The sequence below is a fragment of the Gallus gallus genome, chromosome Z, assembly GCF_016699485.2.
Source record: "Gallus gallus isolate bGalGal1 chromosome Z, bGalGal1.mat.broiler.GRCg7b, whole genome shotgun sequence".
NCBI lineage: Eukaryota > Metazoa > Chordata > Aves > Galliformes > Phasianidae > Gallus > Gallus gallus.
The window spans coordinates 16,311,682-16,338,133 of NC_052572.1; the positions used below are offsets into that span (position 1 = coordinate 16,311,682).

At 37.9% G+C, this 26,452-nt stretch overlaps 2 protein-coding genes across 2 annotated transcripts in view; both read left to right on the forward strand.

Annotated features, from left to right (window-relative positions):
• Window positions 1-26,452, forward strand: part of ITGA1 (integrin subunit alpha 1) — a 76,315-nt gene continuing 49,863 nt past the window's right edge. The window contains exons 1-2 of the mRNA NM_205069.2: window positions 1-167; window positions 26,268-26,388. Coding sequence (NP_990400.2) covers window positions 140-167; window positions 26,268-26,388 — 149 coding nt within the window. The 5' untranslated portion in view covers window positions 1-139. The remainder of the gene's footprint in view (window positions 168-26,267; window positions 26,389-26,452) is intronic.
• Window positions 7,153-10,033, forward strand: PELO (pelota homolog (Drosophila)). The gene is made up of 2 exons (NM_001031592.2): window positions 7,153-8,112; window positions 9,244-10,033. The coding sequence occupies exons 1-2, from the start codon at window positions 7,387-7,389 to the stop codon at window positions 9,673-9,675; spliced, it is 1,158 nt and encodes a 385-aa protein (NP_001026763.2). The 5' UTR covers window positions 7,153-7,386; the 3' UTR covers window positions 9,676-10,033.

Below are 26,452 nucleotides of genomic sequence, written 5' to 3' on the forward strand. Positions count from 1 at the left end.
GAGGCGGACGGGAGGCGCAGAGCACTGAACTCCACTGGCTGCACAGCCACTGCCGGGCGTGCTGGCGGCAGGATCGCTCCCGTCGATCGCTCCTATTTCGGCCCCGGGCTCCCGGCCCGTGGCTCGCAGGAGCCCAGGCATGGCTGCCTCCTACTGGATGCTGACAGGTGAGGAAAGCCCCTCTCTTACTTTGAAAACCCTAATCCGGACAGTAGTCCTCCTTTCTTCGGGAGGGGGAAGAAAATGAGGGGTTCTGGCACTCCAGAGATCGAGTTTCCCCTGCCCCCGGTGCTTCAGTCTTTCCCTGCCTGCCTGCCCCGGGAATGCTCTGCTCCATCCAGCTCTCTTGCAGGAGTTCGTGAGGTACTACTTCGGGTTTTTTGTCTAGGAACTTTGATTCCTAAAACTGGAAATGCAGTCATATGGGGGAAAGAAAAGTGCTGCTAGATGAAGATGAATGGGTGAGAAGAAATACTGTAATTGGCACAAGCTTGGGGAAAAAAATGCACACTGCAATATTATTATTATTATTATTATTTAGAGTAGCTTTTCTATTTTCCTCCTATTAGATTCAAAAATATCATGCGTGGTAAAGGGGAATGTAAGGAAACAGTTAACTATCTGGTTAACTTGAGAAAAAATGAGTTCATCCGGAACTGAAATATGTAATATTGCCTTTTAGGGTTTCATTTGTTGTTAGGGATTTACTTTCTTTTTCAGTAAAACAAGTATGTCAAGAAACATTTCTTCCCCCTCCCCCAGTAATTATGTTTGCAGTAATGTTTTGGAACTGAATTCAGGGAAATCCAAGGAGTGGGAAAGAGTCTAAGGCAATACTGGGAGTCGTGTGCTTACAAACTTTGACACAGAACTCCCCAACAGCTCTTGACTAGCAACTAGAACACAATGAACCTGAGTCAGTACAGAGGAAGAAATCCATTTCATAAGAATAATCAAAATGCAGGCAGCAGTAAGTGGGGAAAAGGCAAGAACAAGGTTTTTTCTTCTTCACTGTGCTTATTGTGCAAGAAATAACTGGTATGTGAACATGTGGGAATCTGAACTTAGTTTTGCGCTATGCAGTATTTAGCTCTTGTTCATAGATGCCATTATTACTTGTACTACACAACAATATTCACTAAAATGTGATTGTCATTCTTTAAAGATGTCTGCTTTATTCAGTGAGAACAATTTAGCGTGCTACTTCTTTTTCAGATTTTCAAAGTTGCCACTGGTAATACCAGTGGATAATTTACAAGTAAAGGAAAAAAAAGAGGTGTATTCTCAGATACGAGTACATCTCAAGGATGGGTCCTGTCCAAATCTGTTAGAAGTTGGTGTGAAAGAGAATAGGCTTATAAAAAAGAGAAGGTATTACAGATAAGAGGAACAGGATTCAAAGCGTCTCAGGTAAATAAGAGAGAATATCATACATAAATAGAACAATGTCAGAAAAAATGCAGACAAGGAGATTTAAAATTACAGCAGAATGATAATAAATACAAATTAATTACACGCTCTTTCTTAGAAGGGGAAAAGTAAAGCAAATACTATCATAGAATCATCAAATGATTTGAGTTGGAAGAGACTTTTAAGATCACCTAGTTCCAACCCCCCGCTATTGGCAGGGACACCTCCCACTAGACCAGGTTGCTCAAAGCCCCATCCAGCCTGGCCTTGAATGCTTTCAAAGGAGGAGACATCCACAGCCTTGCCTGTTCCAGTGTCTCACCACCCTCACAATAAAGAATTTCTTCCTAATATCTAGTCTAAATCTACCCTCCTCCAGTTTAAAGCCATTTTCTCCTGTTCTGTCTCTACCTACCCTTATAAAAAAGTTATCTCAGCTGTCCCAGCCTGTCCTCATAGAGAGGTGCTCCAGCCTTCTGATAATCTTTGTAGCCCTCCTCTAGACCTGTTCCAACAGCTCCATGTCCTTCTTGTGCTGGGGGCTCCAGAACTAGTCACAGTACTCTAAGTGGGATCCCATGAAAACAGAGTAGATAGAAGGGCAGAATCCCTTGACCTGCTGGCCATGCTTCTCCTGATGCAACCCCAGGATACGGTTGGCCTTCTGGGCTGCAAGCACTCATTGTTGGCTCATGTTGAGTCTTTCGGCAACTGACATTCCCAAATCCTTCTCCTCAGGGCTGCTCTCAAGCCATTCTCTGTCCAGCCTGTATATGTGCTTGGGATTGCTCCAACTCAGGTGCAGGTCCTCGCACTTGGCCTTGTTGAACTTCATGAGGTTGCTATAGGCCCACATCTCAAGCCTGTCCAGATCCCTCTGGATGGCATCCCTTCCCTCTAGCATGTGAACTGCATCACTCAGCTTGGTGTCATCTACAAACTTGCTGAGAGTGTACTCAATTCCACTGTCCATGTCACCTACAAAGGTGATATATAACACCACTTTGAACTCCGATCCTTGAGGTACGGCACTCGTCACTGATCTCCACTTGGATATCGAGCCATTGACAACAATTCTCTGCGTGTGATCATCCAGCCAATTCCTTGTTCCTATAGTATGCACTAGCAGCCAAAACCATGCTAGAATAAAGGAAAAGTATAGAAGTGTATGTTTGTTTATTCTTACTGACTTTGTTTTTAGTTAACTTGGTATTGGCTGGGACTCTAAAAATGCAGAGGTAAAGGAAGTCAGAGAAATGCAAATAAACAGACAAGAATGCACAGAGAAGTCACAAGCCTGACCTGGATGAAAGGAAAGACAGCAATCTCAGCAAGTATGCTGATGATAGGAAGCTAGGAGGAGTGGCTAACACACCAGAAGGCTATGTTGCCATTCAGCATGACCTAGACAGGCTGGAAAGTTGGGTGGAGACGAACTTGATGAGGTTCAACAAGGGGAAGTATAGAGTCCCTTACCTGGGGACGAATAGCAGCGTGTATCTGTACAAGTTTCAGGGCAATCTGCTGGAAAGGAACTCTGTAGAGAAGGACCTGGGAATCCTGGTAGACAACAGGTTGACCACGAGCCAGCAGTGTGTCCTTGTGGTGAAGAAGGCCAGTGGTATCCCTAGGGTGAAGTCTAGTGAAGGGCCACAAAGATTAGGGGCCTGGAGTAACTCCGCCCTTATGTGGATAGGATGTGAAACCTGGGACTGTTCAGACTGGAAAAGAGAAGACTGATGGGGGATGTCATTAGTCCTTATAGATATCTAGAGAGTGAGTGTCAAACGGGTAGGGCCAGGCTCTTTCCAGTGGCGCTCAGTGACAGGTCCAGGGGCAGTGGACACAAATTGGAACATAGGAAGTTCCATACAAACATGAGGAAAAACTTGTTTATTTTGAGAGTGATGGAACACTGGAACGTGCTGCCCAGAGAGAATGTGGTGTCTCCTCTAGAGATATTCAAAACCCACCTGGGCTCTTTCCTATGTGGGGAATCTGCTTTAGCAAGGGATTGGACTAGACGATCACTAGAGGTCCCTTCCAATCCCTACAGTTCTGTGATAAAAATTGAGGAAATGCAATCAATGAAGAAAGACTGAACAAATTAGCCTTGTTTATGTAGGGGAGAGAAAAGGGCAAGCTGTTGAGTATTTCAAATCTATGTTTTTACTGCAGTACTATTATATAAGAATATTTTTCTATATGTCAGTGTTTTTTTTTAGTTTCATGAGAGCAGTAGCTCTATAAACCAACATATCCAATATATGAGTTTATGCACTTGTTTTTTTATGTCCAACCGAGAACAAAGTAACTTACTGGGTAAAAAAAAAAAAAAAGAGGAATATTCAGAAGAATTTTAGTACTCGTCAGGTATTGACAGAATTGCTAGAGTAGGCTACTTAAAAAACACCTCCATAATCTCCTTCAGTGCAAGTTTTGATGAAGTTGGATTAATACTTGTCAGGGTTGGTTAAGGTTTTTTTCACCTGGCTTCAGTGTATGTGGTTTCAGTAGGAATGTGCTGCAATTTCTCCAAGTTCTGATCAAAAGAAGATGAAGGAAGAAACCTAGCCAAAGGAGTTCCATTACGTTTGATACTTTTTCAGTTATATTCTTATGCTTATCCTGCTACTTCCTGGAATTTTTTCTCTCCTCCCTGGTGATAATCATGTTCTTGGTATTAAGTAAGACTACTATACTTGTCTTTATAACACAAAAGGCCAGTAATCAAAAAGACATAACTGTAGAACTTCAACTCCACAGAAAAGGAAGGAGTCCTGAAACTGCATAAGCAGGACTTCGAATGAGGGAAAAGAAAGAAAATTTATTTTTACCAATTTTACTCTCTACTTTCATCTTCATTTGCTCTTACAACAATAGCATCCATAAATTGCTCAGCAGAGCTCCCTCTGTATTTGATAATCTTTCTCATTAGTTCTTTTTGTCCAGGACTTTAATGTTTTTGCATGATTCTACCTATAATGGAAGTTGTGGGGACAGGTGGTGGATTGGGTTGGGTGGCATAGGAACATCATCTGTCCTTGACTAAAATACATCCCTTCTTCATAATGTAGATGATCAAAACTTGAGGAGACAGGATTGTGTGTCTCAAATGTTTTCCGTGCCTTTTAATACCCCAACAAGTATTTGCTTGCTACTGTTCTTGTTTTTCATTGCATTCAGAAAGGCAGTTAGAATGGATGAGAAACTGATGCAATTACAAATATCTGTTATTATTTTTTTTTAAATGATAAACAGAAAGAACTCGGATATAACATCTAGACTTAGTTTTTTACCAAGACAGGAACACACCATAAAATTTAAAACTTGACTCTACAGAGGTTAACTTCATAGCTCTCTGTAAGATGAACAAAATAAGAATGCACTTACGAACTTAGTAATATGTGCTTAAATTTTTGGAGATGCCGTTTTACCTCTGCTGCTTTTTCTCTAATATTGAAACAAATAGCAATATGCAGTAATTATTTTTCACCAGAGTAGGCAGAGCATATTCATCTAATAAATGTTTTCCTTTATAAGTGACAGTGGGCTTGCTAATTTTGGATAGCACCATTTAAGTTTACAGTTGCTACTAAATACTTGTGGAACATTGTTCCCAACTGTATAAAATCTCATTATTTATTTGAGAAGGTATTTAAGCACATCTTAAAATGCCTCTACAGCAATACATTCATATGTTGAGAGGTAACTTTATCATTTGTTTATTGGTTTGGTTGTTACTTTTACGCAGCATTTGTGCTAGGCAATGAGTCACCTGCTTCCATGAGCTGAACACTTATTTATTATAGGTACTAAGTTCCAACTTGCAAACTTTCTCTGAAATGTGTAGCATCTCCAAGGATGTAAGGCTGCTAGTGAAAATTAAACTAGAACCAACAAGTGGAAAAAAGTTTGTAAAAACAAGGTAGTAAAGGAAGAAAAATAAAAACCAATGTGGAATGATAACAGACCCTATAGATATTTTTATTGAAAGAATAGCATGAGGTCTACCCTTGCAATTTCCTAACTGCAAAGAATGTAAAGAAAGCTCACCAAAAGTATAGCATTTACATAGACAAATGAAAGGAATTCCTGAGGAGAAGCTAAATGCAGTCTCCACCTAAGTCACAAAACGTTAATACAAATTATGAGTATGCACAAGCCCAAATTAAACAAATAGTTATGTGTGTGCTTATGTTTTATTCCCTTGGGTGGTCCGGTTTCCTTCTGTGAAAGTAGTCGTGCTAACAGTTAAGCATGTGTACTCATAGGAAGAGAGTCTGAGGTCTCACAAATAAATCCAGTTATGTAATATCTGATAAAGTTGTTTTTACATCAGTATCAAGATTATGAACACTGAATGCAAGTTACTGGGCCAGATATGAGTTCAGTGTCCTGTTCTAATCAGTGGCCAGTGCCAGATACTTTAGAGAAATTCATATTATTTACGTAAATTACACCATAATGGGAGATACGATTTTTGCTAACACTCATCTTGCATCTCATTAAATCCTTCAGTCCAATTATTTTCTTTGTTACAAACATTTTCTCAAGAAACTAAAGGAAATCAGAAAGTTCCTCTTAACCAAGGGGAAGGCAGCAAATTTGAAACTGTTAAGAGAACATCTCTTGCTTTTCAGTTATGGCTGAGGTATAGACATTCAAAACTTACTTTATCTGCTCCAGTTGCCCTGATTCATTTAGAAAGAAACATAACTTCTCTCTTTTATCAAATATTTTCACTTCCCAATCTTTTTTTTTTCTTCATACAAATACATCCTTTTAGTCTCCATTCTTCTCAGTTTTCCCTCATTCTTAATAAATTTGCAACATTCCTTCTGAAAACAGTGTCCAGCATCAGCACCCTATTGCAAAATTAGCAGAATTTGCACAACAGTAATCTTTATATATATATATATATATATTATTTCTGGTTTGTTAAATTTGTCCAGGCTGCAAATTGAGTTGTCAACATCAAAATATCAAGCTTGTTATGAATTATGCCATCTCTGATGCTTCTCAGAGCTGTCTCATTCTGACCACAGCCACTATGAAATTCAGGGAGGAGCTCAAGATTTTGTGCATGTTTGAGCACAACTGAAGGTAGGATATATAAAAAAGATAGTGTCAGTTTAACCAAGACCTTTAAGCTCTTTTAAAGGGTAAAGTCAAACTAACAGTACAGGGCTTAGTGTTACTTTGGACTCATTTTCCCTGCGGTCTGTAAATGTTACCTCTCTAGTTACCTCTTTTATGCCTGAGCAGATGTCACACACCATTGCCTGTTCGATGTGATACTGAAGTATCACAGCGTTCGCTTATCACAGCGCGGAAATCAGCTATTTAGCTGTACTTTTCTCATCTCCTTTATCTGTACCCGTGACTTGCCAAACCTACAAGCCTGTAGAAATACCTTGTTGTCCCCCCACCTCCTCCGCCTCACAGCACGTAGCAGCACCACGGCTGCCAGACTCTCGCCCTCAGGTTTCCCGTCGGAGACCGCAGCCCGCGCGGCTGGGGCGGGAGGCGCACCCCCACCTCGCCTGACGAGAGCCTGAGGGCCAGCGCCGTGCGCATGCGCCAGCTCCTAATGGTTGAGTTGGCGGCGTGTGGGAGACTGCGCACGCGTGCCGTGCAAAAGGGCTGCCGGCCGCGCGCGTTCTACAGGTTCTCTTCGGGACGGCTGTGGCGCATGTGCCCGGGGAGGGCGGTGGCAGGCGCTGCGCGTGCGCACGCTGTGAGGCGAGGTGGTGCCTGAGGGGCCTGGAGGAGCCGGGTTGCCGCCGCTGCTGGGGGGGAGCCCAGGTTTCGCCGCGGGGCCGCGTCCCGTCAGCGGTTGGGGATAAGCCCCTGGCTGACCGGCTAGTTGCGAGTACGTCCCTCTTGGCCCCGCCGCTAGGCCTCCCGGGGCGGGCAGACCAGCTGGGCCGCTGCCGCCGCGGCTGAAGAGAAGGCGGGGACGGCGCCGGCAGGATGAAGCTGGTGAGGAAGGACCTGGAGAAGGATAATGCGGGCCAGGTGACGCTGATCCCCGAGGAGCCCGAGGACATGTGGCACACCTACAATCTGCTGCAGGTGGGTGACAGCCTGCGGGCCTCCACCATCCGCAAAGTGCAGACGGAGTCGTCCACGGGCAGCGTGGGCAGCAACCGCATCCGCACCACCCTCACCCTCTGCGTGGAGGCCATCGACTTCGACTCGCAGGCCTGCCAGCTGCGGGTCAAAGGCACCAACATCCAGGAGAATGAGTACGTCAAGATGGGGGCCTACCACACCATTGAGCTGGAGCCTAACCGGCAGTTCACGCTGGCAAAGAAACAGTGGGACAGCGTGGTGCTGGAGCGCATCGAGCAAGCCTGTGACCCGGCGTGGAATGCTGATGTGGCAGCCGTGGTCATGCAGGAGGGATTGGCTCACGTCTGCCTGGTTACCCCCAGCATGACCCTCACTCGTGCCAAGGTGGAAGTGAACATCCCCCGCAAACGGAAAGGGAACTGCAGCCAACACGACCGGGCCCTAGAGAGGTTTTACGAACAGGTGGTGCAGGCCATCCAGCGGCACATCAACTTTGAAGTAGTAAAGTGTGTACTGGTGGCCAGCCCAGGCTTCGTTCGAGAGCAGTTCTGTGATTACATGTTCCAACAAGCAGTCAAGACCGACAACAAACTTTTACTGGAGAACAGATCCAAGTTTTTACAGGTAAGGAGGTGCATTGTCTTTAAAAAGTTCAAAAAGTGAATTAAGAGCTGTCTTCTGTGTTAAGAGAAATGCAAGGGGGATTGGGAAATAATACCTTTACTGAAGAAAATAACTTCCTACTACAACATCATAGGGGATGCTTTAATAGAAAGGCATATTCTCATGCCTCTCAAGTTATTAAGTAGTTAGGCAACATTCAGGGATTTTTCTTTCCAAGGATAACTTGCCATGAAGTAGAGAAAATATTGGCTTTAAATACGTATTTAATGTACAATCAAAAGTGAAATACAAGGTGAAAAGCAGTTTAACTGTAGTGTTAATCAGCCGTGCTGTGTAACATGTACGTTAAGTAGCAGCTTTCTTAAGATTTTAAAAGAGGAAGGGAAGTGGTATGTGTTAGTTAATGTTGCTGATAGTTATAGTCTACACAATCTATAACATTTCTTCCTATTCTTGATTCTAGTAGTTGGTTGGGGTCTTTTGTTGTTTTTTGGTTTTTGTTGTTTGTTCATTTTTGTCTTTCACTGAAATAGGCAAAAAGTCAGATTGAAAAATAGGTTTTCCTTTTCATAAGGATTCTTTTATCACTTTAGAATTGTTGCAGGCCTAATCCCCACTTTCAGAATGGGGACGGTCTAATTCTTAATGGTCATAAAGTTTGGTATTTTTAAATTACACTAAGAAGCTTGCTCTTATGTATGCAGGGAGATGCTGATAATGTGTGAAAGCAAGCATAGAAATATGCAGTTACACTAGACTTGCAGCTTTAGTGCTGTATGTCTTCAATCTTAAGAGGTCGTCTTCTTGTATGTTTTAAAATAGGGTTAAGTTTTGGCAATAGTTTGAGATGCTCCTGCCTTAGGTGTTGTTAATAACTGCCTGCTTATTTAGTGTAGTTTCTGAAGAGGATCTTTTTTTTTTTTAATATGCTTAAAATATAGTTTGTGGACTTAAGTTAAGCTTTGTATTGTAGGAGAAGAAAAGAGTTAAGAAAAGAGTTGTAGGCTTCAAGGAAGAGACAAATTTAGTATTATCAAGATAAGTATGTATTGTGGAAGCTATTTGTGATTGGCTAATCAAGAGAATTGTATGTTGTATTAAAGCAAGAATCTCTGATTTTGTTTACTCCAGGTGCATTCATCATCAGGACATAAGTACGCACTGAAGGAGGCACTTTGTGACCCAGCTGTAACTAGCCGTCTCTCTGACACTAAGGCCGCTGGTGAGGTCAAAGCCTTAGATGACTTCTATAAAATGTTGCAGCATGAGCCTGACCGGGCTTTTTATGGCCTAAAACACGTAGAAAAGGCCAATGAAGCCATGGCCATTGATACTTTATTGATCAGTGATGAGCTCTTCCGGCACCAGGATGTGGCTACACGTGCCCGGTATGTTAAATTGGTAGATAGTGTACGAGAGAACATGGGCACAGTGCGCATTTTCTCCAGCCTTCATGTATCTGGGGAGCAGCTTGGCCAGCTGACAGGGGTGGCAGCCATCCTGCGCTTCCCAGTTGCTGAGCTCTCTGACCAGGAGGATGAATCTAGCTCTGAAGAGGATTGACAACCGTGGCTTCATTTTACAGTATCCCTTCCAATTGACATCAAAATGACATTACAAGTCTATCCTTTCTGAATACTGTGTGCAGATGTACCATGACATGTAATTTAAGTTTTTGATAGTATTTCTTATACGATGTGTTTCTTCTCACCACATGAATGGATGTCTATTCTATGGTAAAGATGATTGGAATGCTGAGATTTAGAGCTGACTGGTTTTGCAAGTTACACCCTGGACCTCCAGCAGTACCAGAAACAGATCTCAATCCCCAAATCTGCCTATTCTTTATGTTAAGGCAGACTGTCAGCTTAATGTTTTGGAATGTGTACGAAAAGATAATAAACTAAGAAGCAGAAAACTATGTCAGACTCTTTATTTTTGCTCAAATGTTTGAAAACAGTATTACAAATAGAAAATCTTTCATGCAAGACAACCAAACTATTCTTGCTCTTCTTAGACTCTCATTTACCATATCTTGCAAAAAAAAAAAAAGGTTGAGAAGTGGAATCATCTGTTAGAGGCTTTCTGTGAAATGTTTGAAGCAATCTTTCAGAAACTTGACTCTTTAGGGTAACGGTTTTCTCTTTAATGTGACTGTAGATGCATGACAGATTGTGAAGCTTAGTGTATTTATTTCAGTTGCTCTTTGTGAAATTGTTTGGGGGGGGGGGGGGGCGGGCGGGGGAGAAGTGAAGATGAGGTAGGTGACAAGGTATAGGTGTTACCACTGACTGTGTTCTGATGAATTAGCACTGAAACTATTTAGTACCAAGTTCTAAGAAGCCATATGAATATATGAGTAAGGCTTATAGAACAAGGTCCCTGGTTTTCATTAGGAACTTTTTGACAACAAACAGTAGAAGTAATTTCATAATCTGGAATCTGTTAACTGTTTAAAAACATGTGCATTACAGTATGGAGATAAAAGTTAGACTTATAAATAGAATTTTAGCTTAAGACAATTACAGCAGTAAAAATAAAATTACTTCTCCAATTATTTGATTTGTTCAACGAAAGCCACAGTAAGTTTTGTTTCTTCTGTTTATTTCTTCTTTATTTCTTCAGCCTATTTCTTAGGCTGAAGAAGCATAGACTGCTTTCAGATTCCGACACAGGCATGTGAAGTTGAACCTAGAATATTGTTTGTTCAATTTAAGCCAGTGTGTAGTGATGAAGGTGGTGGGTGTAAATTAGCATTCCTTGTTTAAATGTGGCAGTAGAGGAGGGAACTGGAGACTGGCTAAAAATTTCATTTGGAAAAACTGCATAACAAATAACAAAAAACTGAAAGTTTTATTCTCGATCAAATAGTTCTAGGAAAAGAAAGTAACAGTGCTCTCAATGCTGACCTGTGCCAGCTCTGTGAACTTGATATCAAGTATTGCTAAGTCTCATAAACTGAAACTTCCTTAACTTATCTTATAAGGTTAACATCCTTAACTTACTGATAGGAAGTTGTACTGAGTTGAAAGCCCTCAAATGTGAAAAGACAAACTGTGGAGTAGTTTGGTATTCTTTCAGACCAAAAATAAGACTGTTATTCCATTTTAAAAAGGAAATTTTGGAGAATTTTTACTGTATACATTTGTAAGGAAGTTACAATGGCAGTTTTTTTTTTTAAGTCTGTATTTACCTCCTCTGTTATGGTAGTGTGCACAAAGAAAGAGAGGCAAGCGTTTGGTAAGAAAATACATTCATAGTGATTCTTTATTTTATTTTATTTTTTGCAATTAAAATAACAATTCTACACAGAATTTACAAGTTATAAATATTTTTCTAGCTGCTGCTATCATGTAATTAACTCTCTAAAAGAAGTACAAATCTAGTTGTCCAAAGTATGGAAGGGTGGGATTTCTTGTTTTGTAAGCATTTTTATAGTAAAATAAATATACATGCACTCTGTAGACAACTGCATCCTGTTTCAGGAAACAGCTTAATGGCTTAGTTTTGAAAGTAGGCTATATTCAGTTGTGCAGATGCTTAACCTGGCACAGTTCCAGAGATGTTAGCATCTTTTAAAATTAAAAGTATTTTAAATAGCTGGAATGCATATATTGACAAAGATTTTTGTTTGTTAACAAACACTTTAGGGTCTGTGTCTAGATAATACACAGAAGATGCATGTTATCTGCAAAGCAGATGAAAAATATTTTCCCGTTCTGTTAGCACTTACTCAAGTCTTTTCTTTTGAACTAGACAAGCATGAAGTAAAACCAGCTCACAGTGTGTAGTTTTTTTACACCATAATTTATTAATTTCAGTAGTATCTAAGGTTGGGTTTGTATTGTGTTGTGACATATATATTTGAGCTAGTAGCTTGTTTTATCTTCCAGTTTTTCAATTTTCAAACTAAATGATTGGACATTGCAGAGCTTTTAATACTTGCTGTCTTTGCTGAGAAGAAAGCTTTGAAGTGTATCATGAAATTGTCTTGATAATAAATCTATTTATTAAGTTCATAGAGTATCTCTTGCAAACTAACTGGAATCAGGCCCTATTTTATTAATTCTATCACCTTTGGCATTTTCATCCAGTTATCGATTTTGGGTGCTGCTTATAGGATAAAGTTTGTTGCAAAATATGAGGTTATCACCATAGAAAGACCAAAATAATTTTGCTAGTTATGAAGTTAAATAAAAGATAAGTATTTTTTTTTAAATTACACACCACTTAATAGTATTTGGCTCAGGGAAGTCTTCTTTCTTGTGTGTTCACCACTGAACAATCTTAGAGCTAAGGACTGGCTACAAATGAGCTTGTGACCATTCTCTCATTGCTCTCATCATAACAACAGCCAAGTAGCTCTTCAGCTGAATTTGTGATGCAACTTCATTGATGCTTTTAAGGACATGTAATAATTTGAGGTAATTTTAATCATTTTATATAATTTTTGTAAATGTTAAGTAGCCCTGAACATAAAAACTTTTCCTTTAAAATTTTTTTAACTTACCTTCTCAGCTGCTGATACTTGTTTGCATTTGTCCATGAAAGTGTATTTTAGCTTCCTTCTCTGACTTATGTATAATTTAAGCTTCTTTAATTACTGTCTGGGTACTGCATCATCCATCCAGAAAACATACTAAGTTTTGTAAAGATAAGGTGGGAATAAAAGTGGAATTGTGTGTATGGGTTTGATTTGGAATTTTGGGTTTTTTTTCTTGTTTTACAGGAGAAAAATGTTCCAAAGATGTTCACTCTATTGTTTTATCCGAAGCCATGTTTGTCCAGTGTGTGGTCTGTTTCTTCTACAGATCATCAAAGAAAGTAGTTTTAACAACATGAAACTGCAATTAGATGGTCAGCAAACAGGAATCCTTGTTAAAACTCAGAATTTGAATTCCTTCAAGTTGTATTAAAAAGAACTGAAGGAATTTCTTCAGAAATCTACTTTCTTTCTTTTTAAATACAGCAAAGCTTCAGACTTCGTTTTTTCTTGTTTTTTCATCATCATCTCTGATGCTCTTATGTTTCCCTTTTTCAAGATACAGTTAAAATTTTTATTTTGGAATGAAGGTATTAAAATGCTGAGGTAGGTGCTGTTGAGGTGCCTCAGACTGATGACTATTAATATTTATTCTGCCATAAATTGTGCTGATGTGGAGAATGACAGAGCTGTGGGTGTTCTGTTCCGTCTCAGTTCCTGTAAAATGCCTGCAAGTTATTAAAAAGTTACATGTTAGGATAAGTGCTTCAATGCTGTTGGGATTTAGGATTTTTCTGTTTGCTTTAAGATGACAGGAATAAAATAAAAATGAAGTTGTTGCAGTAGTTGATTTTACTGTGTCTTTGGTATACTTTTAACAGCCACAACCTGGATTTAGAGACTACTGTGTTCAAGTTTTATTGTAGGAGAATGTTTTGCAAACTTATTATACTGCTAGTCTAGAGTTAAGAAAATGCCAACCCTTTTGGATCTTGTGGTTTTTGTTCCAGTTCTTAATTCAGGCTCTGACATAGGTCAAGCCTGGGCTATTTCAGCAGAGGAAAGAGTAAACACTGACTGTGTAGCTTCTTGTGACAGTTGCCCTAAGAACTGCTTAATAAGCATAATACGTAGTCTTACCACATTTTTTTATACTTGACTCGTGTAGGGCATTGACTTTGATTTGTGAATAACTGCTTTTGCGATCCGGAATACAAAGTTCAGTGTATATTCTTTGTGAGCATATGAACTTGACTTTATTAGAAATGCAGTGTAGTTTTTGTCAAAAGTTGTCAGAAGATGTTTTAACCTAAAGTGGAGCATGAGGAAAAGTTCTCTGAAATGATACTTGATTGTTGTTTTCTGAAACTAATCAGTGTCTCCTGGGAAATGCAACATGAAGCAGGACTTTCAAACGCTGCCAGCTTTTGTCAGTCTTTGCTGCAGCAGTCTCTAATTTACTGCCTTCTGTTTGTGAAATGCTATATTCATGCCTAATGTAATTACTTTCATATTGCTTTATTAGTTACTAGAAGTCAAATTAGATATGATCAAGAATTCTCTGGCGAAGTAGCTTTTCCATTAGAGAATGTTAATTGTTTGAAACCGGTCCTTCTTTTCAGGAATGTACATACCAGACTTTATGGAAGTTTTTTTCTCTGGTACAAAATGCAATTCCTAATCAAAGACAAGCCTAGAATAGTGAGGAAAGAGTCCAGGGGTTAAGGAGTAATACAGAACCAAAGGTATGAAGCTTAAGATCCTTTTCTGATAAGTTGTTGGTCTAGGCGAAAAGTGCTCCCTCTTTTGTAAACATCTCTGGGAAGCACTGTTCCATATATTGCAGAAGTGTTCCACACTGACTCAGGTGCTAAATCTCTTGGCGTGTAGGGGATGATCTTTAGGTTTTTGGTCTTGATAGGAAAGACAACTGATTTAAAGCTGGGACTGTACCTGCATAACATACTGCAACCAGAGCCTTGAGTGATTCAGAAAACAGTCCTGAGTAGTTTGGTGTTTCAAAAAAAAAAAAAGATTTTAGATATCTCATGGCAGTCAAGCAAGTCTTGCTTTTGAAGACAGTTAATTCCTCATAAAACTTTATAACAAATCCTTAGTTTTCTAAACACAAGTGATTGTAGCTGTCTTTTTACTGATAAGACTTCAAAAGAAGGAAATGAAACATCGGAAATGTGTGAAGGCAGGTGGCTGTATGTGCAAAAATGTGGCAACCTGAAAGAATGGTACTATCTTGATGATCCTTGAGGTCCCTTCCAGCCCAAGCTATTCTGTGGGTCTATGTTCAGGACAAAGCTAATGACTCAGCTCACAGTTGTGTTTTGTAGCTGAAACAGTGAATTTAGCACAAAAGCTTGATCCTTATCTTCAGATCTTAAAATTTCAGTTAGAGTTGCTAGGTAGCAAGTGCTGCACTTAGGACATCTGATGGTTGGTTATCAACTGCTCACAAACTTTTCCGTCAAAGGCTTCTGAAGTTTTGAAACCTGCAACAGGTTCTGCTGAAGATAGTTATCTTTTTCACTGACCTGAGTGTTCAGCCTGGTGACTTCAAGTATTTAATACTGGTATCAGTGTTCAGATTTCTGTGTATGAGATATTTATTGATTACATTATTTGTCTTCTATCTTACTCAAATACTTGCTATGAAACCACTTCCATCCCTTTTGAAAAGATGGGTATTTTAACCCTGTATAATTTATTCCTCTCCTGAATCAAAATGGCTGTATTGCTATAGGGTGGGTAAGAGGAGAGGAGCTTAAACAGATAGTTTTTTTTCCATACCTGTTGCTAGGGGAGCATCTGCTGTCTGACAACTGCCAAACCTGGGGCAGCAGCAGCTGTCTTCTCTCTCAGCTGGTACTTCAGGGCAGTGGTGGTAAAAGGCAGAAAAGGAGCAGCTGCATAATTAGAGAGTTCCCAAATTCCAGAGCAGTGAGGAAGATTGAAAAGTTACAGTATAACAGTAGGTATGAGATGCTGTGTTGGGTATGATTCTTCATCCTTGAAAGCAGCTGCAATGGATGTTAGCAATACCTGTAGTTTCTTCCAAGTGAATTATTCTATTCTAAGACACCAGCTAATATGGTTAATCTTGTATCCAAGGAAGAGGAGCCTCAAGCCTGGATCTAGGAATTGTGATACTGAGAGCTAATAATTTCATTATGTAGTCAGTTTAACTTCTGATGGGATGGCTAGAGAAATGTCATATATGGAGTGACAAATACTAAAGGAATATTTCTTGTTCTGTGAAAGACAAAGGCATTCAGCATGGTCTGTAGTCAATTTCTAATGAAAAAAAATATCAACGTGATTGAAATAAACATTCCAGAGTTTCTGAGTATGAATGTATTGAGAAGAAGCAGCTAGAAGAAGTCAGAAAAGTTACTATATTGAATGGTGTTTTTATTAAATATTTCTACTTATGTTTCAATGGAAGCATTGTTTTTTATTAACTAGATAATTACGTCAAGTTGGCCAAATTGCAAGACTTTATGCTTTTTCAGTTAAATCGCAGACATCAGTTATTACAAATATAATAATAGGCAGTCACTTAGTTGCTCAGTCAAGCGTACAAACCTCTTGATAAAGAAATTTATGATTGCTTAAGCGATTGCAAGCTGTCTACATGTTTCATGCAAATCTACTTGCATGATCCTGTACTATCTCTATTTTGACACAAAAATCCTATTAAGAGTTCAGAAATGACAAAATAAATGTTGACAGTGTATACTGACAACAATAAGTCTAACCTTTCCCAACTCTGAAGACATGCTCTAGACCAAATAGGTTATAATGTTTTTTAAAATCTTTCTTTTCAAGCAGGTCACAATTGAAACTGTTACTGAAAAATATTTAGAGCTTGAGACAAACATATTTCAAAATTAAATGTTTTCAGTTTTATTTCTAGAATCTTTTTAAAACTGCCCTGTTCTCTAGCTTAAGCACTCTTATTTTGAAAATAGACATAGCAAGAAGTAAATGTATGTGAGAGAGCAGAAAATTCCTACTACTGGAACGTAAGAAGATGGAATAACCTTCCAGACAGAATCAGAGCAAAAGGTCTCTTTAACGCTGACCTTGTTAAGAGAAATTGTTATATGAGGGTTATGATGTGGCTGCCAGCAATAGATTGGATGCAACAGTCCTGTACCCTGTGCTCTGTATAGAAGCAGCGTGCTTGCTGCTGTTGTTTTAATGGCATTTTGAGTTGCCCTGTTTGTATGACTACAATACTTAGGATGTACATTTGTGCCACATCTCTGAGTTTTTACAACAATACTGGCCTCATGTCAGGATTGAGGGAGCAGGAGGGATTGTTTCTCAAGCCATGACTAAGCAGATGGTATGAAGATGCTTGTACCTGCTAGGGGTTTAATGAGCACTTGCCTGTCTATTTGTCAGTTCAGTGCCTTCCAGCAACTTTAATGATTTCTTTAATGTTTGAGTATTTTGTTTGCAAATAGACAAGAAGCTTATTTCACTGATCTTTAAATGTTTTTCCTTCAGAAATAATGATCTCCTTCAGGACTCTGAACTGAGACACTAACAGTTGATCCTCTTTATCTCTAGACAGTTCAGAAATGCCTACGGTAGGCAAAGGCAGCAGTAGTATCCAAAGACTCATGACCAGGCCAGTGGTCACAGCCCCAAGCTGCGGGAGTTCAAGGAACACTTGCACAACACCTTCAGACATATGGTTTGAATTTTTGGTGATCCCATGTGGAGCCAGGAGTAGGACTTTATGGGCCTTGTGGGTCCCTTCCAGCTTCGGGTATTCTATGGTTCTAATTTAATAAAAAAAAAACAGCTAATGATATATCTATGACAGAGTAGCAAGTACTTGAACAAGTGCTAGGAAAACTATGGTACTGAAGTTGGTGGCACTAGGTTCTTTTTCCTTTGTAGGGGGTCTTTTTTCAACCCTTGCAGTACTTGTTGGCTTCAGAAACTGATTCACTCTTACATATCACCAGAACCAGAGTATCTGACTTTATCTTTGTGGACTTCTATTTACCCTGGACAAGTGGCATCTACACGAGAAAATAAAATTTCCTCACTGTTAAGTTCTAATGGTATTTGGATGAAGTTGATGCAGACGTTTCTAAGTAAGAATAAAAAGTACTCTGTGGAGCTCCTGTTAATGCTTGAATACTTTTTCTGAACAGGGCAGAGCTGGACAGATATCTTAAAATGAGATTTACTTCATGTGTTGTGGGTGGGAAGCATAAGTTATGAGCTCTAGTAAGGCATGTAGAAAGCTCTCTCTTATCGTGATTTTTAGATGCCGTTTGTTTTCCTCCCTCTAGGATCCAGCTTTAATTTTTTTTTTGAAGGGACATAAACCTTCCTCTTAAAATCTCTAAAAAGAACGACATTAATTCTGTGACACTTTCAGCTGGCTTGCTAATAAAATCCCTACACCATGCTACTAGACTGTCTTAAACTTTAAAAATAGCACAAGTGATTTATGAGACACTATGCGTCAAGTTTTCAGTGTTGCTACTCAATATTATTAACCCATGGCTTTTGCATAATTTCTTAAAATTTTAATTGAACAAGGTATATTGACTACAAACATAGAACGTAATAATATTGTCCTTCATAAAATGTTACTGCTGTTTTAAAAATTGTTTTATTTCCCAAAGTGCACTGTGAAATGACAGAGGTAGAAGCACAGGTCTCTTGAGTATATTTCGCTCCAGAGATATCACACATGAGCACTTCAGGGAGTTAGCTTCTAACTTACATTAGAGATATCTTCAGCTTTTGTTTCAGTGGTGAGATACAGATGCAAAGTTGATCTTTTGACTTCAGCAGATTTTTTTTTTTTTTTTTTTTTTTTTTTTTTTTTGCAAGCACTGCATGCCACTTCCTGAAATACTGGTACATTAATCCATTTACAGAAGGTTAAGTTTAGCTTTCATCACTTGCCTGTAAATTATGTTCACCTCAAAAATAAACTGGAAATTATCTACCAACATGCAAAACAGTGAGGCTGTAAAAGTCTCTGTGATTGTCCAAGATCATGCAATGGGTAAAGCTGCTTCAGGAAGGTGAATAAATATTCATAACAGCAGTTTATGAATTAGCCAGTGCAGCACCAGTTGTTTTTGTGGTGGTTCCATGTAATTACAAAAGCAGAGTTTAGAACAATGAACAAGCCTTTGTTTTGGTGATCTTCAATTTTTTTCTAGGGTACTGTGTCTTTCCTGGCAGGCAGGTGGTGGTGGTTTCTGTGGCCATTTCTACATTAGGAAAATTTATGATTTATGATCATGGATGGTTGGACTTAAGGACTACCATGGTCATTTGCTTGGATTTCTTAGTTAAAATTAAAAATTTATGGTAACATTCGTTCATATTCTTTAAACTGCCCAGTACAAGAGATTTCTTTTTTAGATAGGATAAGAAAACATACTGGCTTTGGTTTACCTTCCCTTTCACCCTTTGTGAAAGTGTTTTCTCTATTACGCTGTCACAGCATCAACCTTTGCAGCTTAAATGGAGTTTAGTGCTTAAAAATAGACTTGTTTTACATTTTGCTACTGCAGCTCATAGGTAGCTGCCCTAGATACAGCAACTTTGAAAAAATGATATGAATGTCCTTTTGCTAAGGACTCCTAAGAGTTTTCAGGTCTTCACTGAAGTAAATATTTTGAACAGAGAAACATGGAATTATTATTGTTAAGCAGTCATAACATAGGAAACTGGAGCTATGTAGTGGTTCCCTCTGCTAGAAAGTGGTACAAATGAAGAAAATGAGTGTTCTAGGTATTCCAATGAAAATTATTGTAGCTGGCTTATTATCAGAAATATAACGAAAGGTGTTCTCTACCACTTAACTGTACTTTACAAGTTGTTTTTCCTTTTTTTTTCTCTTTTAATATACACATTTGAAATTTACTGTGAAGTGTGTATGTCCCTACCTCAATGGTGGATTCATAAGAAGCTTAGAAATGTAGACAATGACATTTGTCATTTACATTTGAACACTAACTGGTAGTAATTTATTCCAACTTTCTGTTGTTGACCAGTAAATCGTACTCAATACTTTGTCTTTCCTTGATCCTGCAGTAAACTGTATATTAGTAAATGTATTATGAAAGACATTGAGCATGTTATAGTTAAGTCATCACTCTATCAAAATAAACCATTTTTGCGTGGAGAATACACATAATGCTTGCAGATGAACACACAATAACATCTCTGCTGCAGAATTTCTGATATGTATCCAGGGTCTTTCATATGAGCTTTAGCTCTGATGTGTTGTAAAATACTTCTCTGATTCAAAAATGTAGGTAAACTAGCTGATAACTATCCATAACAGAGTGGTCCTGTGTCAAGTTGGTCATAGAATTTCTTGAAGCAGTTGTTGCACAGTCCGGCTACATCTTCAGACTGAGTCATAAGCATAATGTTGGGGAGTCTGTTACTTGAAGCGAGGTGATTTTTGTGATTACATAAGCTAGAAAAGATATTGGTGCCCCTTGTTTGAGTTGAAAAAAATTGAGTTTGCTTCTGCCTGCCAAACATGTTACAGAAGTTAATATTGTTAGAAATCTGGAAAGAATATTTAGAAGTGTTTAGAAATTATTGAGCATGATAACAATAATAAGGCTCTGGATACTCAAAAGCTCCATACTTCTCTATAAAAGAGAGTGTAAGATTCTTATTGAATCTACTTGGGCTTTTCATTTAGCATAATAGAAACAAAATATACTGGAAATAAACCTATTAGCAGTCCAGCTAACAATATGAAGTCAGGTGAAAAATCACTCAGGATTTATTGCTTGCTAAGGATTTTAACATGTGTTTCCTGGAGCTACAGCTGTACATGACTTCTTGTGCTGATCTCAGTAAGGCTACGGAGATACTTACTTACGGGCAGCAGGACATCAGCTGGCAAAACTGAGATCCAGCATAAGTAGGCACATAGGAAACTCACAGAAAATCAATTGAAACATCATTTTTGATCCTTCCTATCAATCTAGAAAAGTTTTGCATTGAAGAAAATGTGCAGGTTGGAAGTAGTTTTAGAGAGTGTTGTGAGGAACACGTTTTTGTTGTTGTTTTTTTTTTTTAGGGTAACAAATCCTTGTTTATTCAGTTAACTTTTTTTGCACAAAATTAATATTTTGCTCCTTTTTAAACTTCTGGTTTTCATTCCAGAAAATAATGTGCATGACCTTTTAACCTTGATTTTGTCTGAAATTTGAATTAATTGCAAATGACTGTAAATATCTTCAATCTTAAAAAAAAAAAAAAAAAAAAGCAGTTTAGTAGATAGGTAGTTAGATGTTAAGAAGTAGGTATGGTGGGAAGAAAGAAATGGTCTTTGACAACAAAGAAGAACGTGGCTAGAGGAAGACACAAGGACTTCAGGTTCTTGAATGTTGTTAACATCACTGAAGATGAGCTCAAACATCATCTGGAAATTATTTGCCTTTTCATTGAGCTGCTGAATTTTCTAAGCCTGTAGACATTTGTACGTATATAGTAACAGACCTCACATTTTTTGTAAGCAACAGCATATTTCTAAGACTTTTTCTCCCTTCTGTGAGCAACTGCAAAATGCTAAGAAATGTTCCAGTGAGAGGCATGATTTTAAAGGTTCCAAGCTTTGGACAAAATGGTTTTATTCTGATGGCTGCTGAGTGGAGCAGATATTCTTGGTTTCTGCTATTGTATGTACGGAAGTTTTAACTGTTTCATTGAGTTACTCATTTGGGATCACATTACAAAGCTTCAATTCATTATATTTTCAGGCTTGACGCCACATTATAAAGCTATTTTCCAGTACAAGTTATTCAGTACAAAAGCTGGCAGAGGAAGCTTTATTTAATGAGTTTGAAATTTGGCTTTGAAAAGTATGTGGCTACTGAACCTGGAACCACTTCCAAACATGCATTTCTTTGTCTTTTTTGGATATTTATCTACATTTAATGATAAGTCTTTTTTAATAATATGGGCTAACTCCAGAAAGTAAGTCTTTTGCTTTTCAAAGGTTAAAGATCAAAGAAAAAAGCTGGAGGCAAAATTAAACAAAGGTTCTTTTGTAGCCCTAAAAAATAAAAAGCTCAATTTAAGCTCCACTGAAAAATTTCCAGAAGTTAAACTTTTCTCCATCCTTTTTTTTTCTTAATCTACAGCTTTATTTGAAGTACAACGATAGTTAGTCAGCCAGAACTGAATGCAGTGCAGGCTCCTACCACAGCCTCTGTGGCCTTCAGCATTAAGGCCAAAGCACTTTGGCCTCCCAGCTCACAGATGGTGATTGTACTGCATAGACATACTTTCTTCCACTTGGGATGTCAGTGACTGAATCTCCATTTCATAAGTTGTGTATAGTGCTGCACTGACATTATTACACATAAAATAAGAGGTAAAATGTGAAGATTCTCCCCTTCAGTTCACCTGCAAATAATCTTACTCTTGTATGCTAGAGTCACCATATTACAAATATTATATATTACATATATATATTATATTACATATATACAAATATATTTTTTAATCTTTGCAAGCAAATGCAAGTTTAATCTTCCCTTTCTACCAGTCAAAGGCAGTTTAATTGTGAAGGATGATACTATTTTCTATTGTTTTCATATTATGTTTTCATGGGAGGTCCAGACAATATTTCTAATCCTGCTTCCCTGGCTAGTTTGCATGCATCCTAGCAACTTCCATATAGGCTTCTTTCTATATATGCTCTATCAAAGTACTGTAGAGATGGGTAGACTTTTGCAGTATTAGCATACAATACTGTAATGGGGCAGTCAGTTATTGCCTTATAAGCTTGGTCATTCTTCCTAATGTCACATAGGTTTCATTACAGTTTTATCAAACACATTGTTCCACATTGCGCTCTTATATTGCTTGCAGATCTTTAAAATATCATTGCAGTGTTTTTTTTATTTTAACCAAAGCATTTGGTTTTTTTATTTTAACCAAAGCAGTGTTTTTTTGTTTTTGTTTTTAATAAGAGAAGTCCATAGAATATTTTAGTGTTATTTTAATTTTCATCTTAAACTTGTCTTTTATTGCCAAGGGTGGATGCAGACTGTTCTTCTCTTACAGACTTTCCTTTTTTGGACTTTCCCACTATTTTCTAGTTGTGCATACTTTCACAAGACATTTCTACTTTTTCTTCCATGGCTGCATTCAGACTTGCGTTATTTAAATCTCTTCTAGCATATTACAGAGGAATTAATAAGGGCATTTGAAATGCTATAGCAGGAGGTGTTTGACTACATGGGTGATTCTGACCACATTTTGATGTAGCAAAATGGTGTGCAGCCATTGTGGTAAGCCCTGCATAATGTAACATACAGACTTGTCCTTTCCAAGAATAACCTCTGATTATAGAGGGTGCAATTGTTATTAGCTACAGACCATACAGAGACAAAATATTCAAACTGAAGATGCTCTCTTCTCTAGGTTCGGTTAGTTTCCATGGTGTCATTTATTGTGGGTGATTTGTGGTGATGTTTTTTTTCAGCAGTCAAGAGCCAGGTGTTAAGGCTTGTGCCGCCATTCTGGTTATGTTTACATTCATCTATTCTGAGAAAATGTGGGTGCCTATTTTGCAGTTCTTTGTCTGCAGAGGTTAGAGGTCCAGGCAATAGACACACAGACGAGTGCCGGGAAAATCTATTTTAAGCATTTTTGTCTCGTTTAAAAGAACAACCAGGCAGACAGCATGAAAGTCTGGTTAAAAGTTCTGTTAAGTAAAACAGAAGGAAGGAAAAAGCTTATTAGTGGCTACTGGACAAGTATGAGCTACTACTCTAGGTTTGCAGTACTCCATTACAATAATATTTGGCTTGTTGTCTTGGTGACTGAGTGTTAACCTTTCGTGCATAGGTACAGACTGTACTCAACTATGAATACCATGTGCACTAGCAAGTTTTCTTACTCTGTTCAAGTCAGGAGTGAGAGGGTCCTTGTCCCAGTTCTTCTGCAGTGCCTCATCTGTTATAAAATGAGACCACAGAAGCTTAAACTTCAGTTTTATCTTTTGATAAACATTTACATTGTGCGTTTCTGATCTGTACTTTGACCTGCCGCCTTAGTCATTCTGTTAACACATCACAGAATCATTCAAAATCTTAATTTACCTACAGTGATTGTGACAATGTTTGTAGCCAAGTACTATGCACCTCAAAAATGTGCAGGTTTTTTGTTTGTTTTGTTTTGTTTTTCTCATTCCATGTAGCTTTCAGGATTCTCTCCAACTTCACTGTAGTTTTTGTTTTTCCACTGCTTCTGCCAGTACTCTCTTTACTTTTCCATTACCAGTTTTCTTGAGCCAGGTGAGAATGTATAAACTTAGAGAGAAGTTGCAAATCTGGAAGAATACAAGCTAAATATCGTTAGATGTGTATTTGCATTATGTTGTGCTTATAAAGCATCATTTTCAGTCTCAATTTCAGTTTTTTAAAACCATGAATTGCCAATTTTTTACAATATTATATTGAAAAAATAAGAGAAAACTTGAAAACCATTAAAGTGAAGTTTATTCTTAGTTGGCAGTGTAACACTGATCACTGCAAACTCCGCTTTTCAGTTTGCCATCTGCACACTTCTACTTTAATTCAGTACACTCATGATATATTATGATGAACATGGAAGCCACAGGAGGTTGTGTAATGTGTTTGCATAGGAAAACAGCCCAGACAATGTATAAACAAAATCAAACTTCAGAAGTTCTGATTTCTGGCTAACTAGAAGCTGGAAGTTGAGGAAAATGGTAGCCTTACTGGATCAAATCAAGTCTTCAGTGTAGTATTTTATTTTCAAGAGTAAATGCAAGTTGATACACAGAGAGAAACGATAACTGTTCCTCCTGTGTGTTTTTCCAGTCTTTTAATATTTCTACTTTTTCTGAACTGGATGTGCTTTCTATATAGTTTGTAAGTTATGGTTGTATCTTCCATTAACCTAGTTATCCTTTGAAATTATACAATTTAGCATACAAAGCGTACTTTGTCTTTGAGGTCTACAGGCCCATTCCCTGCTCTGTGGAGTCTCCTCCTTTTTATTTCTGAACAGTCTGACCCCTCTTAGCCACTTTTAATTTTTCTAACTCTACTTCTTAAGAACTATTATTATTTCTAGTTCTGAACTGAACTCTCAGAATTAGGTGGCTTTAGGGAGTTAGTAGCAAATAGTTGACATTTTCTTTCTGTCTTCTACTTTGCTTGTTTACCATTTCACGTTTTCAGTCTTTGTTATATTGGAATATAGAAAAGGAATATATATTCTTTAAAATTAAAAATGTTGAGTGAATCACATCTCAGATTCAGAAAACTTCAGGAACTGTGTGTATGATGAATACATTGTAAAAATCACAATGGTTTTCTGAGCTGCACTGTTGTGAAGAAACTCCTCTGTCTGCAGAACGAAGTGAAAGTTATGTGATAGACATTGCAGCAGATAATCTCATTGAAACTGTTTAATTGTATAAGAAGTAAATTGGGAGTCTGTGTTATGATGTCCTCATCCTACTCAGTGTAGCAAAAAAATAATAGCAATTATATTTATTCTCAAAAAGCTATTAAAAACATTTAAGACAATGATAAACTCACTACTTTTTGAAAGGGATATTTTATTGATTTTTTTTTACATTTTGATTACCAAGAAAGAGGGAGAAAAATATCCCTTGCACATAAACGGAAATAGCAACATTTTTTAAAATTACACTTCAATGTTTAGTGAAGACAGAAGATGCATGAGTTACTTTTCTTGCAATTTTTTTCCCATAAGACTGTTGGCCATGAATTTTTTTCTCATTGCTTATAATTAATCTTTTTAGAAGAATAAGACTTGTTTTAGTATCTTCCCTATTTTGTATTTCCTGACTCTAATTGGAGGAAATAAAGCTGCAATAACACAAAATAAACTTTTCCTTTTTCTGCTGTCCAGTGAAACCGGAAATACCTACTAAGTGATAAATAACCTTTTTGTGATATTTTACTGCATTAAGCAGGAAATAAAATGCTGAGAGAGACAGTTTAGTATTGACCATTTGGGAACTTAATTATAGTAACAAGCTTTCTGTGAGAACATCATCATCTCAGTAATGAGTAACAGAAGTATTTTAGCAACTGGCCATTGTTTGGATGCAGCAAGCATTATGGATTTTGATATTTTTAATTAACTGTTATATTTCAGCAAATGATCATGAAATGCTTATTTCAGATGAAACCTCTATATAATTGTGTTGTTCAACTAATCTTAATGCTCTATAAATCTGACTAAGTTTTGATTCTTCGGTATTAAAGGCACCACTCTGCAGATGAATCAATGTTTTGCAATTGACTCCTGCGTAACAAGGGTGGAAAAAAATCACTGCTAGAATTTAAGAATATAGAAAAGTTAAAAAGCCTTATTTTCATGTCCATGTGGGAATGTTGACTAGAAACTCAGTAATTTTGACTTTTCAAAATAACATATAGGTTTTGGCTGCAGAAGTCCATCTCTGAATATATCTCTGTATGTATGTGTGAGAAAGTACATTTTAAGTCTCTCACTAGCTATTATAAACATGCTTAAAATGCCATTTTTAACCCTTGTCATTTACCCTCAGTAACTGAACCTTGTTATCAAAAAGTCTTGGTTTTCATGCATAGTGCTACTTTTTTTTTTTAAGCTCTCTTTCACCTCATTGGTGCATCCAATGTTGATGTGAAAAATGCAATGACCTTCAGTGGGCCTCTTGAAGACATGTTTGGATACACTGTTCAACAGTATGAAAATGAGGAAGGAAAATGGTAAGCTGCTTTTCTTAAGTTTAAATTCCAAATTATCAGATATTCAGTGACTCAAGTTCTATAC

Coding starts and splice junctions, on each gene's coding strand:
- PELO (NM_001031592.2), top strand. CDS start 7,387: ATGAAGCTGGTGAGGAAGGACCTGGAGAAGGATAATGCGGGCCAGGTG. Junction 8,113..9,243: donor ACAGATCCAAGTTTTTACAG/GTAAGGAGGTGC, acceptor TGTTTACTCCAG/GTGCATTCATCATCAGGACA.